Genomic DNA, 18,913 nt, shown 5'->3' with positions numbered 1-18,913 from the left:
CCCCCCACCCCAATCCCTCTATCTCCTTCGATCCCACTCCCCCCTCCAAGACGCCACAAAGCCCCCTTCCCGTCTTTAATCTCTGTTTCCAGGAGCTGGTCCTTCCCACTGAGAGAAAAGTTGGTGGCGGTCCGAGTTTGTTGAGTGTTGGCTGTTATACGCCGAGTTGGGCACTGCTCCCGCCCTTTTATATGGGACTTTTTCACTCGGGTTCCTGCCATTGTCTGGAGTTGCCTTCCGCGTGGGCCTTTGTTACAGGATTCTTGGAGCTCGTACCACCCCCGAGGAGGCACAATAGCAGTTGGCCTTTTGTGGTTGCTTGACCGTCCACCACCGAGGCGTATTCTTGTCGGCATAACAGACATTCCGTTGCATTATTATTGTTATTATTATTATTATTATTATTATTATTTGCACCTTGATATTTCCATTTTGAAATATCGTTAGTTTTTTTTATATAAACAAAATTAAGTTCCATATACAGAAGTAAACTAGTAAGGGAGACGTGCTAGAGAGCCTACTAGGCGAGTTAACGAACCGTATTCTCACTGACATTGGAGACTCTACAGCACTTCCTTTAGCGGTGCGTATGACCCAAAGAGGATGTTCTTACGTTATTTACATCTGCCTCATCTGTAACATGTAAGAGAATATTAAAGTGTAATAGGCAAAACAGCACTAAGCAAAACTTGTAGTATGCGGGCGAAAGTACAGTATGACACCCCTTCCCGAGCGAAATATTATTACGTCTTCTTGTACGTACCTGATATAAACTAGGAAGCAAATGCATAAATATCTTGGGAGAATATCAGGGTGTAATGCTCATAATAAATCACTAAAGAGGCACTGCAAAGCTTCATATGCAATCATCTATTTCACCGCAGACTGTTGTGGGCCAGGAGATAATTCGACTTTCATATTTTATCATACCTCACAATCTTGTTATTAAATCGTTTTCTCAGTGGTGACCTCTGACTCTTTATTTTAAGTAATGTGCTGGAGAGTGACATCTTCATGTGGCAGTGGCACCGATATAAGGTCGGCATCACTTCTTGGTTATACAGATATCCCTTATTTCACTCCCTATACTGTACTTCCAAAGGAGGATGGTGGACTACAGAACGGCAGCTTTAGCTTGCAGTCCACAGATTTCACATTCTTGGTGAACTGGAGCAACAACCACTACTACTATCAGTCTCTCTCTCATATATATATATATATATATATATATATATATATATATATATATATATATATATATATATATATATATATATATATACAGTATAATATCTAAGTTAAATTACATCCATTTTTATTAGCTTGCTTTCTCCAGATGTTTCCTTCAGATCTGGTAGGTGGTGGCGACCATCATCCACTTACTTGATGTAGTGCTACCTACCTCTTCCTTAGCCTTTATCATTCTTTTTCTGTCTGTCCTTCTCTCTTCCTATTTCTCCCATCTTTCCTGTCACTTCTTATTGCTTTTCTTTCCATCACAGGTGGCTTTACATTGAGTGACAAGCCAAATGGTTTCCTGTAAGCCAAGAAACCATTTACAACGCTGGGTGGTTACCATATAACCAACCCATACGTGCTCCCTACGTGTCAACAAGTGGGTTGGTGGAGGGTTAGTGCCCCTCCCTGTAAAATAGGTAACTCAAAGTCAAGTGGCCACCTCTTACGGGATTATGGCGTCTGGCAATAGATAGATAGATAGAGACTTTCAGATGGTGGGATTAGGTACAGTGTTCATTAGCCTCTTTCAGTACTAGATGTCTTTTGTATGCTGAAAGAGCCACCCCATTATATCAATACCACCACAAAACAGCATCCCTCTCCAACACCATTGTCAAATTGTCAGCTTTTAATTACTGTAGCTCTTACAGGCCCATGTTCTTATGGGATAACAGGCTTTCTAGCACTGTTTTATTTCATTTACATAAGCAACGTTGGGTCTGGTTAGTACTTGGATGGGTGACCGCCTGGGAACACCAGATGCTGTTGGCATCCCTACGTGTCAAGTGGGGTTGGTGGAGGATTAGTGCCCCTCCCTGTAAAACAATTAACTCTAAGCCCTTGGCCACCCCATTTGGGATACATGGCGTCTGGCAATGGATGGATGGATGGGACATATTCAATATTATTATAATAATATTTGTTCTAAGATGTTTAGTGGAGAAGTATCTAGAGAAGGGAAAGAAAGTGTATGCTGCCTTCGTGGACTTGGAGAAAGCTTATGACAGAATAGATAGGCAAGGTATGTGGAAGGTATTAAGAATATATGGAGTGGAGGGGAAATTGTTGAGTACTGTGAAGAGTATGTATGAAGGAGCTAGGGTTACGGTGCGAGAGGATGGTGAGCTGAGTGAGTTCTTTGATCTCAATGTGGGACTGAAACAGAGTTGTGTGATGTCTCCATGGATGTTTAATATATACATGGATGGGGTTGTAAAGGAGGTGCAAGGTAGGGCAGTGATGTGGGGGTGGCTCTAATGAATGAGGGTGAGATCTGGAAGATTCCGGTGTTGCTGTTTGCTGATGATACAGTATTGTTGAGCGAACATGAATGGGAGTTGCAAGGTTTGATGAATGAATTTGGGACAGTGTGTAGGAGGAGGAAGCTGAAAGTTAATGTAAACAAAAGGAAAGTTATGGTGTTTGAGAGGAATGAAGTCACAGAATGTACAGTGAGGCTGGATGGTGAGGATATGGAGAATGTGAGTGCATTCAAGTACTTGGGTAGTGTGATGAGTAAGAATGGAACTTTGGGGGATGAAGTGCGTGAAAGGGTACAGCAGGGAAGGAAGGTTGTTGGCTCACTGAAAGCAGTGATGAGAAATAGGAAGGTGAGTATGGAAGTTAAGAAGTCACTGCATGATAGTATTGTGATCCCTACCCTGATGTATGGAAGCGAGGCCTGGACCTTGCAAGATTGGAACAAGTCAAGAGTGAGAGCAGTGGAAATGAGTTATGTAAGAGGAGCATATGGAGTGACTTGGAGGGACAGGTTGAAGAATGAAGAAGTGAAGGAACGTTGTGGGGTGGATGTGGATGTGGTTGAGAAGATTAGGAGAAATACACTGAGGTGGTTTGGACATGTGGAGAGAATGGAGAATGAAAGACTGACTAAGAGGGTGTATGTAGGTGAGGTGGAGGGAGGGAGAGGGAGAGTTAGACCGAGGATGAGGTGGAGGGATAGAGTTGAGAGGTATATGAGGGAGAGGGAGGGTAGTCAAATGGTGGGTGACAGAGCGACTTGGAGGCATTTTGTCAGCGGCCACCCTTTGCAGGATTAGGGCGTTGGGCTATTGATAGATAGATAGATAGGTCCTTCTGCCTACAGGTGACTTTTCACTCCCACTTCCATCTTTCTTTCCGTCATTCTTTCCTCTTCCTTCTGTCTATGGGTGACTCTACATTGAGTGACAAGCCAAATGGTTTCCTGTGCCCTAGGTGGCAACCAAATTATGCCACCTGGTGGTTTAGACGGTAATTACTGCGTTCCAATCAAATTGAACCGGTGAAGGTTTACATCCAAGGGATGGTTGGAGTTTATTGCTCGCTTAATGCCACTCAGGGATGAGTGAGGCTGGTCACTTGCATCTTAAATGTCTGGACCAACTTGCCTAGCCCTGGGCTCCTACACTCCTCATGAGGCAACATAGGATTGGATGGTGGATGGATGGATTTTTTTTTTTTCATTCATTGCCAGACGCCATGTATCCCAAACGGGGTGGTCAAGGGCTTAGAGTTCATTGTTTTACAGGGAGGGGCACTAATCCTCCACCAACCCCACTTGACACGTAGGGAGAGCGTTATGCCAACAGCATCTGGTGTTCCCAGGCGGTCACCCATCCAAGTACTAACCAGACCCAACGTTGCTAATTATTATTATTATTATTATTATTATTATTATTATTATTAATTTAGCATACTACTATATTTTATATACTTGACTGACTGGTTACAGAATATCTATCTATCTATTGCCAGATGCCATAATCCCCGTAAGGGGTGGCTACTTGACTTTGAGTTATTTGTTTTACAGGGAGGGGCACTAACCCTCCACCAACCCACTTGTTGACACGTAGGGAACACGTATGGTTTGGTTATATGGTTACCACCCATCGTTGTAAATGGTTTCTTGGCTTACAGGAAACCATTTGGCTTGTCACCTGTAAAGGAAAGAAAAGCAATAAGAAGTGACAGGAAAGATGGGAGAAATAGGAAGAGATGAGCGTAGGCACAGAAAAAGAATGATAAAGGCTAAGGAAGAAGTAGGCAGCACTACATCAAGTGAGTGGATGATGGTTGCCACCACCTACCACAATACAGGGTAATATTACTGTACCAGAGACAAAAATTTAAACTATATGAGGTGCTAGGAAGCCTCTTTACCTGCAATGAATATGACCCTCCATATCATTCCAAGTATTCTACAGTACTGCATCTCTCACTGTGCTAAACACTCGGATAATGCTGCCCAGCAAGTGTGGGACTTTATAATATCCTCTCAAAAGAGGGGAGAAATGGAGTTCCCCCGAGCTAAGCCCTTTATTGGACTATATAGCCCTGCTAGGGTTACAGGAGGGAGCTACCCCTCCTGGCACGGCAGCCCGGGCGAGGCTCGAACTTGCAATCCCCCGATCACAAGTCCAGCGCGCTACCACTGTGCTACCGCGCCCCCCTCTCAAAAGAGGGTGTTATGTTAAATGTGTGTGTGTGTGTGTGTGTGTGTTCTTACCTAATTGTTCGTACCTATTTGTATCTTTAGGGGAATGAGTCAAGCTCGTACTGGCCCGTGTATTAGACCATTTTTCATACATATCCATAAATTTATTAATAGTTTTGGCACACACTTTTTCATTCGGTAGTGCATTCCACTAATCAATTGCCTGATTTGGGGAACTGAATTTCCTTGCATCTTGTCACCCCTCTTTTTATACAGTTTTTTGCAGTGTCCTCTTGTTGATGCCTCCCCATAGGTTATATACTCATTGATATCTATTTTCTCATTCCCTGAGATGCATAATCATATCTCCTTTTTTCCATCTCTTTTGTAATGTTGATAGGTTCAGTTTTTCTAGTATTTCATCATAGTTTAGATTCTTTAAGCTTGGTACCCATATTGTAGCAGCCCCTTGTACTTTTTCAATCTTATCTAAGTGTTTTTTTTATATAAGGAGACATGATTATGCATCTCAGGGAATGAGAAAATAGATATCAATGAGTATATAACCTATGGGGAGGCATCAACAAGAGGACACTGCAAAAAACTGTATAAAAAGAGGGGTGACAGTATGGATCAGTTGGGTCAAGGATTGTGTGGGTAAAGTTGAAAGTTGGAATACAAATGTGGGCGATTATGTGTGTGTATGCGCCAACCCTCTTCAGGCATAAAATGATCCACAGGTATACATGGCGAGTGATGAGAAGGGTGGGTGGTGAACTGAATGAAAGGAAGGCAATGATTGATTATGTGCGTGTGGATGAAAGGATGCGAAGATGTGTAAAGGATGCAAGAGTGTATAGAGGTTGGGGAAGTGGACTTTCTGACCACTACTTGGTGGTGGCCAGAATTAGGATGCAAGTGAGATGGAGGAATAGAAGAAGGGAAAGACGAGAGGAAGGAGTAGTTGCAAGGAGAGTGGAAAGGTTACAAGAGGATGAGAAAAAGGCAGAGTATAAGAGAGAAGTGGAGGAACGACTGGGCAAATATGAATTGGAGCAGATGGGAGACGTGGAAGGTGTGTGTAAGATATTTACAGAAGAAATATGTGCAGCATGTGATGTGGTGTGTGGAAGGAAAAGAAGACGGAGGGGGGTGCAAGGAACAGCGTGGTGGACTGAAAAGGTGAAACAGGCTGTGGCACAAAAGAAGAAAGCATACAATGAATGGGTGAGAAATAGGGGCGTGGAAGAAGTTGAGAGGCGGAAGAGAGAGTTATATGTGGAAAGGAAGAGAGAGGTGAAAAGATTAGTAAGAGAGAGTAAGAAGAGAGTGGATGAGGAATTTGGAAGGAATTTGAGTGTAAAGTGGAGGGACTGTAAGAAAATGTTCTGGAGAGAAGTGAAAAGAGTAAGACAGGGTGGAAGTGAAGTTAGCAGGGGAGTGAAAGATAAAAATGGTAGATTACTAGTGGAGAAGGGAGAAAAAGTGAGCAGATGGAGAGAACACTTTAAGGAATTGTTGAACGTAGAGGATGGAAGTAATGCGAGTATAAGTGGCTGGGGAATGGCTGGGAGAAGGAGGGAGGTGAGAAGACAGGAAGAAATCAGTAGGATAGAAGTTGTGGAAGCAATGAAGAAAGTTAAATCGGGGAAAGCCCCAGGAATTGATGGAGTGTGTGGTGAAATGCTGAAGCATGGGGGAGAGATAGTAGTAAAATGGATGTGGAAGATGTGCAGATTGGCCTGGGAGGAAGGTAGAGTCCCGGAGGATTGGAAGTCAGGTATAATTATTCCCTTGTACAAAGGAAAAGGGGAAAAAGAAGTGTGTGGTAATCATAGGGGCATTTGTCTTCTTAGTATAATAGGAAAAGTTTAAGGTAGGATACTTATAGACAGAGTTAGAGAAAGAACAGAGAAATTAGTTGGAGGAGAACAGGGAGGCGTTAGGAAGGGAAGAGGTTGTGTAGATCAGATATTCATTCTTAGATAAGTTGTATGCGGCTATCATGGATTTAGAGAAAGCATATGACAGGGTGGATAGACAAGGATTGTGGAAAGTGTTAAGAATATATGGAGTAGATGGGAAGTTGTTGAATGCTGTGAAGAGTATGTACGATGGTGCGAAGGCTGCAGTGTGTGTGGATGGTGAACTAAGTGAATTTTTCTCTTTGAAAGTTGGTTTGAAACAGGGATGTGTCATGTCTCCATGGTTGTTCAATCTGTACATGGATGGGGTAATAAAAGAGGTACAAGGTAGGGCAGTGGATGTTGGAGTGGCCCTGGTGAGAGAGGATAGTGTTTGGAAACTCCCTGTACTGTTGTTTGCAGATGATACTGTGTTGTTGAGTGAAGACAAAGGGGAGCTGCAAGGCTTGGTGGATGAGTTTGAGAGAGTGTGTAAGGAACGGAACCTAAAGATGAATGTAGGGAAGAGTAAAGTGATGGTCTTTGAGAGAGGTGAAGTCAGTGAATGTACAGCGAGGTTAGATGGTGAGGAATTGGAAAATGTGAGTACGTTTAAGTATTTGGGTAGTGTGATGAGTAAGGATGGAGGTTTGGAGGGTGAAGTGCTTGAAAGGGTACAGCAGGGAAGAAAGGTTGCTGGTTCCTTGAAAGCAGTGATAAGAAACAGGGAAGTGAGCATGGAAGTGAAAAAGTTACTACATGACAGTATTGTGATACCAACTCTAACGTACGGAAGTGAAGCTTGGACATTGTTGGAAGGACACAAGTCAAGAGTGAGAGCAGTGGAAATGAGTTGTTTAAGAGGAGCCTGTGGAGTCACGTGGAGAGACAGGCTGACGAATGAGGATATAAAGGAGCGTTGTGGTGTTGATGTGGATGTGATAGGAAGCGTTATGAGGAACACACTGAGGTGGTTTGGCCATGTGGAGAGGATGGAGGGTGAAAGACTGACGAAGAGAGTGTATGTGAGTGAGGTGGAGGGGGGAAGAGGGAGGGGGAGGCCGAGGATGAGATGGAGGGATGGGGTGGAGAGGTATATGAGAGAGGGGGGTGTGAGTTGGGAGCAGGGGAGTGAAATGGCGGGGGACAGGGCGACTTGGAGGCGATTTGTTTGTGGCCACCCCAAACGGGATTGAGGCGTCTGGCAATAAATAGAATAGATTCCAGACCACTAATGCATATTCCAGGGTTGGTCTGATGAATGATGTTATTATCTTTCTCAGCATGTCTTCATTTATATATGTGGATGCTATTCTCATTTTCAAGCAGTGTGTGCAAATTTCATACCTTCTCATTTATGTGGTCAGCTGGAGATAGTCTGTTATTGTATTGATAATCACTCCTAGGTCCTGCTCCTTTTCTGACATGTGTAGGGTTAAACTTCCTAGCTTAAATCCCAATCTGGTCTTTTTTCCACTTTTACCAAACTTAATTACATGGCATTTGTCCACATTGAACTTCATTTGCCATCTATTGCTCCATTCATGAAGCTTATTTAACATGGCATTTGTCCACATTGAATTCTGTTTGTCATCTATTGCTCCATTCATTAAGCTTATTTATTTCTTGTAGCTCTCTGCAAGAGTCTGTTTGTTATTTTTCTTTGTATTTTTGCATTGTCAGAAAACATATTTGGATAGCTTCCATGTCCATTTCCAGTGTGTGAGAGAGAGAGAGACTAATGCAACTTGAATGTTTTTCATCCTGTTTCAACCAAACTTGGTGGAAGCATTGATGGTTAGCCAGTTAGGAAACCTATTATTTTTTAGAAGAATAGGTTCGAGGTTCAGGTCTGACCCAGCAAAAACAACTTAAACAGTTTATGTCTGGTTTTGACAAAACTTGATAAAATGGTTCAGGTTAAGGCAGGAATGGAGTGAGTCAAATTTGAGAACAGTCAAAGGTCAAAGTCACAGCCCAGGGCAAGATCAGATTTTGACCCATGTGTGAAAGTGCAAATAAAATAACTAAAATGTTATTTATCTAAGTCAATTTTGGAAGAGTCAAAGGTCAAATTCAGAGGCCAGGGCAAGATCAGATTTTGACCAAATAAAATAAAATGTTATTTATCTGATTTGAACCAAAGTTGGTTGAAAGGTTGAGAATTAACCAAAAGGTAGACCTATAGTTTTTTTTTTAGAGCTACTGTAATTCAAAGTTCAAGGCCACATGGTAAGGTGAGAACAAAAGATTTAGATTTTGAAAATATTATGTTAAATGTCAGGGTCACAGGGAAAGGTCAAAAGTCAGGGTCACATGGCAAGGGCAGCTTAAACATTTTCGGTTTGATTTCAACCAAACTTGTGGGAAGGTTCAGGGTAAAGCATGGATGAAGGAATGCAAGTTTGAGAACAATATGCAGCAGTCAAAGTCACAGGGATAAGGCAGGTGTGGAGGTGTGTCACTCTAAGTGTTCTATCATATTCATTTATTTATTCCTATTTATTCATTTTCTAATTGTATGTGCTTCATTCGTGTTAATAATGTTTCTGTTATGTCCATGATCAGCTGTCATTGCAGTGTCAGGTCCATATTCTCATTGGCCAAGAATTGAAGCTCCCCATAATGTAATAAATTTTGCAAAATCAAGGTTCAGAGCTACTTAACAATCCTAATGAGAATAGAATATTCTGGTCAACTGTCAGCTCTCTCAGTAATAACTTTAACAAGTCATCACCCATTCCCCCACTAAAATCTTCAGATGGCAGCATTACAAATGACTCGTGTGGTAAAGTAAATCTTTGCCGAAACATTTGCCAGAAATTCTACCATAGAGGAAGTCAGCCAAAACGTCCCAGTACTGGAACTTGACTCTCCCGAAATTGTCCCACTTAAAATACAGACAATATGTAAAATCCATCCTAGACAATTTACTAACCAACAAAGCTCCAGGCCCAGATGGAATTCCTCCAGTTGTTTTAAAAAAGTATTCTCCAGAATTTGCCACTGTTCTAGCAAAATTATTCAAACCATGCATACATACGTCTTCATTCCCTAATTCATGGAAAGAAGCCAATATCCACCCAGTTGCAATGAAAGGAAGTTGCTCTGTCCCCTCTGATTACAGGCCAATAGCTATCACATCTTCTCTTGGTAAAGTATTTGAAATTGTAATTAATAAGCACATAGTTAAACACCTTGAATCCAACAATTTAATTAGAGATAGACAACATGGTTTTTGCCAAGAAACATCCACCATTGACATACTCAATCTCCTGATTCATACCATCCATCAATCAGTTGACCAACATGGATAAACTCATGCTGTAGTCCTTGATATTACTAAATTAGATAGAGGTTGGTACCATTCCCTGCTATCCAAACTCCCTTGCTATGGACTAATGTCTTTTGTTCCTCTGCTTTCCTCATATCTCAGCGACAGAAAAATAAGAGTAGATGATATACAGTATTCCAATTTCTACTCAGTTAACACCAGCTTACCACAAAGATCAGATCTGGTGCCAATCCTATTCCTAGTTCATATAAATGATCTCTTATCTGTCACCCACAATCCCATCCACACATATGCCAATGACCCAACACTTCACAGTTCATTAGCAACCAAATACTGTAACTCTTAACTCAGTGCAGCCATCTCCATAAATCAAGACTTATCTAAGATCAGTGAATGAGGACAAAATAACCTTGTCTCATTTAATGCTAGTAAATGCTAGTAAAACCAGGGGTTCAGTTGAAATAAGAACTGAATATATTGAGAGCAAGAAGCATGTAAAGAGACTAGTGAAGATGAAAAAGGAGGAGGTAAAGGATGATCTAGGAAGAAAAATGAATGCAAACTGCTCTGAAAATAGGAAGTTTTTCTGGAAAGAGGTATGGAAATGTAGAAGTGAAAGTGGAAAGAAATGTGATGGTGTGAAGGATGGTGTGGGGATGAAGTGACCAGATGGAAAGAATATTTTGAAAGCCTGATGAATGAGAAGAGAGAGAGCAGAGCAGCTGTAAACATGATTGGTTTTGGGAGTGTGCACGGAAGGAATGCAGTGCCAGAAGACATGACACTTGCACAGGTGAAATGTGCTGTGAAGCGGCTGAAAAATGGGAAAGCAGCTGGGGTTAATGAGCTGTATGCAGAGATGATTAAGTGTAGTGGAGAGAGTGGAATGAAGTGCTTGTTAGAGACATGTAAGAAGGCATGGATGAGTGTAACTGTGCCAGCAGAGTGGAAAAAAGGTTGTGATTGTACTCCTGTATAAAAATAAAGGTGAGCGAAGTGAGTGCAAGAATTATCATGGCATAAGTTTATTAAGTGTGGTAGGGAAGGTATATGGAAGAATTATTATAAAGTAAGAGAGATATCAAAAGTCCTAGTGAGTGATGAACAGGGTGGCTGTAGGAGTGACAGAGGATGTGTAGATCATATATTTGCAGTGAGACAGATAGCAGAGAAGGCTTGTGAGAAGAACCATAAGGTGTTTATGGCATTCATGGATCTGGAAAAAGCGATGACAAAGTGGACAGAGAATGATTATGGAAAGTTTTGTGCATGTACGGTGTAGATGGTAAGCTGCTAGGTGCCGTCAAGAGTTTTATGATGGTAGTGAAGCATGTTTAAGGGTTAATGGGCATCTAAGTGAATGGTTCACAGTTGGTGTGGGTGTGCGACAAGGTTGTGTGATGTCCCCATGGTTGTTGTGATGAGAGAAGTAAAAACATGAATAATGGAGAGGGAGATGGCATTGGTAATGAATGGTGATGGATGGAATACCTCAAATTTGTTGTATGCTAATGATGCAGTACTGCTTGCAAATACCAGACAAGAGCTTGTTAGGCTAGTGCAGAGTTTTGCTGATGTCTATGAGCATTGTTCCTTGAGAGTACATGTAGAAAAGAGTAAAGTGATGATTATTGAGAGAGAACGTGACTCCCAGTGCGATGTTACAGTGAATGGAGAGAGACTGGAGTTGGTGAGTGAGTTCAAATACCTGGGTACAGTGATGGAAAAGAGAGGAAAATGTGCAAAAGAAGTGGATAGGAGAGTGACACAAGGAAGAAAAGTAGCTGGTGCAATGAAAGTCTTGATAAGAAACAGAGGCTTGACCTGGGTACAATGATGGAAAAGCGAGGAAAATGTGCAAAAGAAGTGGAAAGGAGAGTGACACAAGGAAGAAAAGTAGCTGGTGCAATGAAAACCTTGATGAGAAACAGAGGCTTGAGTGTTGCAGCGGCACGAGGCTTACATGAAGGAGTGTTAGTGTCAACTTTAACATATGGATGTGAGACTACGGTGTGGCATGAAAATGAAAAGTCAAGAGTAAGAGCAGTGGAGGTGGGACTACTGAGGAATGTATGTGGAGTACAGGGGGTGGATAGGATACAAAATAATGCGATTTGTGAAAGATGTGGAGTGAGGAAGTCAGTGGACACCTGAATCGAAGAGAGTGTACTGAGATGGTGTGGTCATGTGGAGAGAATGGATAACAATAGAGTGGTGAAAAAGGTATATCTGAGTGAATTTGAAGGAGGGAGGAGGCGAGGTAGGCCAAGGAGAAGGTGGAGAGGTATGGTGGATGAGTGTGTGAGGAAGAGAGGTATGGAAGTCGGTGAGGCTAGGGAACTGACAAGAGATCAAGCTGGCTGGATGAATGTTGTGAGAAGAAGTGCATGTTCAGGGATTTGGCACCCCTTTTTAACGCAGCAGTGTCCGATTGACTCTATCGGATACGTTTTTGTAAAGCTACAAAATGTGGTGAATGTTTTTGGCATATCCGATACAGCCAGGATCTTGGGGGCTTGAATGATGAGTGAATAGAAGTGTGGCCCATTGGACTGGGCAAATTTGGCCTATCTGGATGTTGCTACTCCTCACCCTGCCCATGGGTGGGAAAGGAGGTCCGGATGATGATGAAAACCAAATATATACAGTTTACTAATAAGACAGATATTGCCAGATTCGTATATTACCCTCAGTGCTACTAATATTCCCATCTCCAAAAGTACTGAAATTCTCAGTGTTTCACTTAACAGTGCCCTCAGCTGGACCTCTCATATCAGATCAGTTGTTAAAACTGCCTCAAAGAAACTTGGATTATTGTACAGCGTCCGTAACTTCTTCACTGACGAGCAGTTAGCTATAATTTATAAGAGTCATGTGTGCTTTCAGCTAGAATGTTCCTCACCCTTGTGGAATGGATGTGGAGAGGTTGCACTAAAACAACTAGACAAAATTCAGAATGAAGCTGTTGGAATTTATTTATAACCCTGCTATTATAAATAAACTACCTCCTCTACAAGTAAGAAGGAATGTTGCCTTCCTTGCATTATTTTACAGATACTTTTGGCAAATGCTCAGATGAAGTTGCCTCCATTGTGCCATCTCTCCATGCCTTTCCTTGTTCTACACAGACATCTGGTAGCGCTCATGACTGGAATGTCACACAGCCATATTGCAGAACTTCTGCCTATCAGAATTCTTTTATTCCCCAAATTGCATCTCTCTGGAACTTGCTTCCCTGGAGTTGTTTCCCCCAAACTTGAACCTACAGCTGTTCAAGTCCAACTGTTACAGATTTTTTATGAATGGAGAATGTCAGTAATCTGGTGTATGGATTATTTTTTTATTAATTTGTTTTTCCTTCCTCTGTTCTGTTGTTTAAAAAAAAAAAAAAAAATCCATGTTGAGCCTCCTGTTGTCTGTATTACCTGTGGACTTCTATGTACTCTTCTGTGCTGTTGATACAAGCTGTGTCAGCGTAAAAAGATGTCAATATCATACCAGAAAGTATTAAGGCATTAAATGCAAAAACATACTGATTAGGAAAAGGTGCTAGAAAGGCACTTAAGCGTACAAGAATATGACCCTCAGTCCCCATGTCTCAACTCCCAGCTCACACACACATTTTTTTTTTTTTTCCAGGTCCACCTGTGTATGTCATCATTGTCATTGCCATCATCTCTGTTTGCATGGCAGTGGTCCTCTTCTATATCTTCACCTGCGGAAGAGAGTAAGTGACTCCTCTTTTTTAACTGACTGTTTATCATTTGTATTGCTCTGTCTAAACTCTTTCAGTGATGATGTTTTGTTTAAATCTTGCCACTTACAGTTTTGATCAGCACAGAAAAGGTCTCATATTCATAAATTAGAAGCAAATTTCCATTCATCTTTGTTTTATATATACAGGTAAGTCCTTAATTCACGCGAACTTTTTTCACGTGATTTCGGTTATCCACGAATTTTTCATACAATAATTAAAACATAAAATTGTAGTATTCAAATAAATAATTTTAATATACAAAAGAAATAAATAAAATATAAAAATGGCTACCTGCTGCCCGTGTGCATACATACGTGTGTGTGTGTGTGTATGTGTGTGTGGGAGGTCGGTCTACCACGCAACACAGTCAGTTTGAATCCGACGGTCGAACCATGCGTGACTGGCCGATTGTTATTTATGGCATATTTTTCTGCCTTCCAGTGATTGCATGCCTTGTCTGCCAACATGGGGCCTAAGCATAGTGCTAGTGATGCATGTGGTAACACACCAAAACGGACTAGTAAAGTGATGTTGCTGACAGAGAAAGTTAAAGTGTTGGACAAACTTCAGGGAGGAATGTCGGCGACAATTCTCCGTCAGGACGATTCCCCGTCATTTATTTACATACCAGTTTATTTAGCAAGTACAGTACACTAGTTTTTACTTATATGAGTTATAAAATCCCCCTGAAAATTAGTTATTAAAGTATTAATTAATCAATAATAAGTATATTAATAGAATGATGGGGAATCGTCTATGTTTTGACGTTGAATTGACTTGATGGTGAAATGTCTCAGAACCGTATGTTTGGGGTGAGTCAACTGTTCATACAATAAAGAAGGCAGAACGTAGCATACGGGAGACAGTGAGGGCTAGTGCCCCAGACTGTGCTAAAGTGTCTCCACCTACGCCTGTGAATTGTCTTGGAACCGTATGTTTGGGGTGAATGAGTCAACTGTTCATACAATAAAGAAGGCAGAATGTAGCATATGGGAGGCAGTGAGGGCTTGTGCACCAGGCTGCTGAAGTGTCTCCACCTACGCCTGTGCTTGTCAGGTTTCAGTGTTAAATTTCTTACATTTTTGTTGTTTTTCATACTTTATGCTAGTTTATAAGGTGTATGTAGTGCATAAACAGTATTATTCAGATGTAATATACTTAATACACATGCGTAATTATGTGCACACAAGGGCAGAACATATACGCGAATTTACCACATATGCGAAGGGTCTGGGAACCTAACCCTCGCGTGAATTAAGGGCTTAGCTGTATATATATTGCCAGACACCTTAATCCCATAAGGGGTGGCCACAAACAAATGGCCTCCATGTCGCCCTGTCCCCTGCCATTTCACTGCCCTGCTCCCAGCTCACCCCTCCCACCCTCTCATATACCTCTCCACTTCATCCCTCCATCTCATCCTTGGCCTTCCCCCCCTCCACCTCTCTCACATACTCTCTCCTCTTCAGTCTGTCATTCTCCATCCTCTCCACATGACCAAACCACCTCATTGTGTATCTCGTAATTAATGCTTCCTATCACATCCAGATCCACACCACAATGCTCCTTCACATCCTCATTTGTCTGTCTGTCTCTCCATGTGACTCCAAAGGCTCCTTTCAAGTAACTCATATCCATTGCTCTCACTCTTGACTTCTGTACCCCCAACAAGGTCCAAGCTTCACTTCCCTATGTCAGAGTTGGTATCACAGTACTGTCTTGTAGTAAATTTTTCATAACCATGCTCACTTCCCTGTTTTATTATCAATGCTTTCAAGGAACCAGCAACCTTTTTCCTCTTTTGTATCCTTTCCAGCACTTCACCTTCTAAATTTCCATCCTCACTCATCGCACTACTGTACCCAAGTACACCTCACAGTACATTCAGTGACTTCACTTCTCTCAAAAACCATAACTTTACTCTTCCCTACATTCACCTTTAGATTCCGTTTCTTGTACACCCTCCCAGAGGAGTAGACTGTAGCACCAGTCGAGCAGGGCAGTACTACCGTGGTGGATGGAAAGCTGATGACAGGGAGTGCTGGAGCTCCCGTTTCATCAGCCCTCAGGACTAGTTCCTGACCATCCCCCTTTGCTGAACTTTTTCAGTGTCTCAGTTACACAGAGAGTAGGCCAGCATGCTCTCCAGTACAGATTTCTCTAACTATCTACACCAAACTACATGCACAGTACACACTACACTTCCTATTCAAAATTTAAAAAAAAAAATGGCGTCTCTTCACCAAGCCTCGGAGTCCCCAGGGGGGGAGACCATAAATGCCCCCACCATCCGCCCCTTTCCTGGTGACGACTCGAGGTGCCTGGAACCACTGTCTGACTCTCATCTTCTTCATTTCTGCAACATTCGCGGCCTTTCCTCTAACTTTCGCTCTGTTGAGCACCACCTCTCCTCCTCTAAACCTCACCTTCTTTTTCTAACGGAGACTCAGCTGTCTGAGGCAACTGACAGCAAACCCTTTTCTGTATCCTCCTACTTTTTCTATACTCATTTCAAAGCCAAAGGCGGCTGTTGTGTATATATACGCAACGACTTATCTTGCTCTCGTGTTCCTGAACTCGATTCTTCTGAATTCTCTACACTCTGGCTTCGGCTTTCCTGTCATTCTCTGACTAAATGTATCTGTGCTGTTTACTTATCCCCTATTTCTACTGACTATCAAAAATTCTTCGACTATCTTACTTCTACAATGGAACACATTCTATCCATTTCTCCTTTCTCTGAAATCTCCATTCTAGGAGATTTCAATGTTCACCACCACCTTTGGCTCTCCTCTCCTTTCACGGATCCACCTGGTGAACAAGCCTACATCTTTTCTATCCTTAATGATCTAGAGCAGCTTGTACAGCACCCTACCCGTATCCCTGACCGCCTTAGAGAGAGCTCCAACATACTTGACCTCTTCCTCACAACTAATCCTTCTGCTTACTCTGTTAATCTTTTCTCTCCGTTGGGCTCCTCCGATCACAACCTTATTGCCTTAACCTGTTCTATCACTCCGGTACGGCCTGTGGACCCTCCAGGGAAACGTCGTCTGTGGAATTTTGGAGCCGCGGACTGGGAGGCCCTCAGGCAGTACTTCTTTGATTTTCTCTGGAATGATTATTGCTTCCATGGCTGTGAGCCATTTGAGTGTGCCTTGCGCATTACGGAGGTTATTCTCTCGGGCATGGAAGCATACATTCCTTTCTCATATCCTTTGACTAACGCAAGAAAGCCTTGGTTTAATCACTCCTGTTCTAATGCTGTCCGCAACAAGGAGAGGGCCTACAAAAGGTACCAGAGCCAACCCACCCCTGAATCACATCACTTTTACGTTTCTGCCCGGAATCGTGCTAAGTCTGTTCTTCGCTCTACTAAAAATAATTCCATCCATACTAAATGCTCTCAACTCTCCAACTCGAATTCTTCCCGCTCCTTCTGGCACCTTGCCAAAAATCTTTCTAACAACTTTACCTCATCATCCTTCCCTCCTCTTTTCTACTCTGATGGTTCTGTAGCTACTGATAAAATAGATCTCTTCGCACAGACTTTCTCCTCCAGTTCCACCTTAGACGATTCCGGTGCTGTTCCTCCATCACTTCCTCCCTCTGACTTCCTCATGGCTTACATTAAAATTTCTTCAGTTGATGTATTTTCTGCCATCACTGGCCTCAGTACTAACAAGGCATATGGGCCTGATGGGGTCCCTCCTGTTGTTCTCAAGAACTGTGCTTCTGTCCTTACACCCTGCCTAGGCAAACTCTTTTGCCTTTGTCTGTCAACTTGTACCTTTCCTTCTTGCTGGAAGTTTGCTCTCATTCAGCCAGTCCCAAAGAAGGGTGACCACTCCCAACCCTCCAACTATCGTCCAATTTCTTTAACGTCCTGTATTTCAAAAGTTTTCAAGTCAATTCTCAATAGAAAAATTTTAAGGCATCTTTCCTATCACAACCTTCTTTCTGATCATCAGTACGGGTTCCGTCAGGGACGCTCCACTGGCGATCTTCTCACCTACCTTTCGGACTCCTGGTCATCCTCCTTTCGGGACTTTGGCGAAAGCTTTGCCATTGCACTTGACATCTCAAAGGCTTTCGATCGAGTCTGGCATTAATCTTTAATTTCCAAACTGCCCTCTTATGGTTTCTATCGAGTCTGGCATAAATCTTTAATTTCCAAGCTGCCCTCTTACGGTTTCTATCCTTCTATCTGTGCCTTCATCGCTAGCTTCCTTTCTGGTCGTTCTATAGCCGCTGTTGTAGACGGCCATCGTTCTTCTCCTAGATCTATCAACAGTGGTGTTCCTCAGGGCTCTGTCCTATCACCAACTCTCTTCCTTTTATTCATCAATGATCTTCTAAGCTGTACATCTAACCCTATCCACTCATACGCTGATGACTCCACCCTTCACCTTTCCATTCGGTTCACGCAACCCCCATCTCAACAGTTACTTCAACAAACAAGGGATGAGGCTATGGCATACCTAATGTCTGACTTGGCTCGTATCTCTGACTGGGGTAAAAATAATATGGTTGTTTTTAATGCATCTAAGACTCAGTTCTTACACCTATCAACCCTACAAAATCTTCCACAGGTATACCCACTAATGTTTAATAATATTCAGCTTAATCCTGCATCATCCTTGAACATGCTTGGGGTTTCATTTACTCGGGACTTATCTTGGAAAGATCATATTACATCTCTTGTAAAATCTGCTTCCAAGAGATTGGGTGTGCTAAGCCGACTCCGCTCTTTCTTTACCCCTGCACAATTGTTGACTCTATACAGGGGTTTTATCCTCCCCTGTGTGGAGTACAACTCTCATGTGTGGGGAGGCTCCCCACATACAGCTCTTCTCAATAGGGTGGAGTCAAAGGCTTTTCGTCTCATTAACTCTCCTCCTCTTACTGACTCCCTTCAACCTCTGTCTCTTCGCCGCACTGTTGCATCTTTATCTCTTTTCTATCGCTACTTTAATGGTCACTGCTCCTCTGAACTGTCTGCTTGCATTCCTCCAACTCTACGACGGGTGCTACTGGCAGCAAACTCTCATCCCTTTTCTGTCCAGCTCTCTAATGCAAGAGTTAACCATTACTCCCAGTCTTTCATTTATGCAACAGGTCAACTCTGGAACTGTCTCCCTCTGTCTGTATTTCCTGCTGCCTATGATCTCCAGTCTTTCAAACGCAGTGTGTCCAGGCATCTCAAAATGATCGGATCTTGAATTTGGCTCTCTATTGTATTTTGTTTTTCTCTTGGAGGGAACTGTTACTGCGGGCTCATG

General features: G+C 42.4%; 1 protein-coding gene across 3 annotated transcripts in view; it reads left to right on the top strand.

Moving 5' to 3' along the window:
* dome (cytokine receptor domeless) overlaps nt 1-18,913 on the top strand; it is a 351,827-nt gene that overhangs the window by 264,309 nt on the left and 68,605 nt on the right. For all 3 annotated transcript variants that reach the window (XM_080276205.1, XM_080276204.1, XM_080276203.1), the window contains one exon: nt 13,514-13,601. In XM_080276205.1, the coding sequence (XP_080132331.1) occupies nt 13,514-13,601 (88 nt within the window). The remainder of the gene's footprint in view (nt 1-13,513; nt 13,602-18,913) is intronic.

This window comes from Coenobita brevimanus, chromosome 64 (genome assembly GCF_032717465.1).
Source record: "Coenobita brevimanus isolate Jiangsu-jjx chromosome 64, ASM3271746v2, whole genome shotgun sequence".
NCBI lineage: Eukaryota > Metazoa > Arthropoda > Malacostraca > Decapoda > Coenobitidae > Coenobita > Coenobita brevimanus.
The sequence above is the reverse complement of the archived record's forward strand: the minus strand, read 5'-3'. Positions and strand labels throughout refer to the sequence as shown.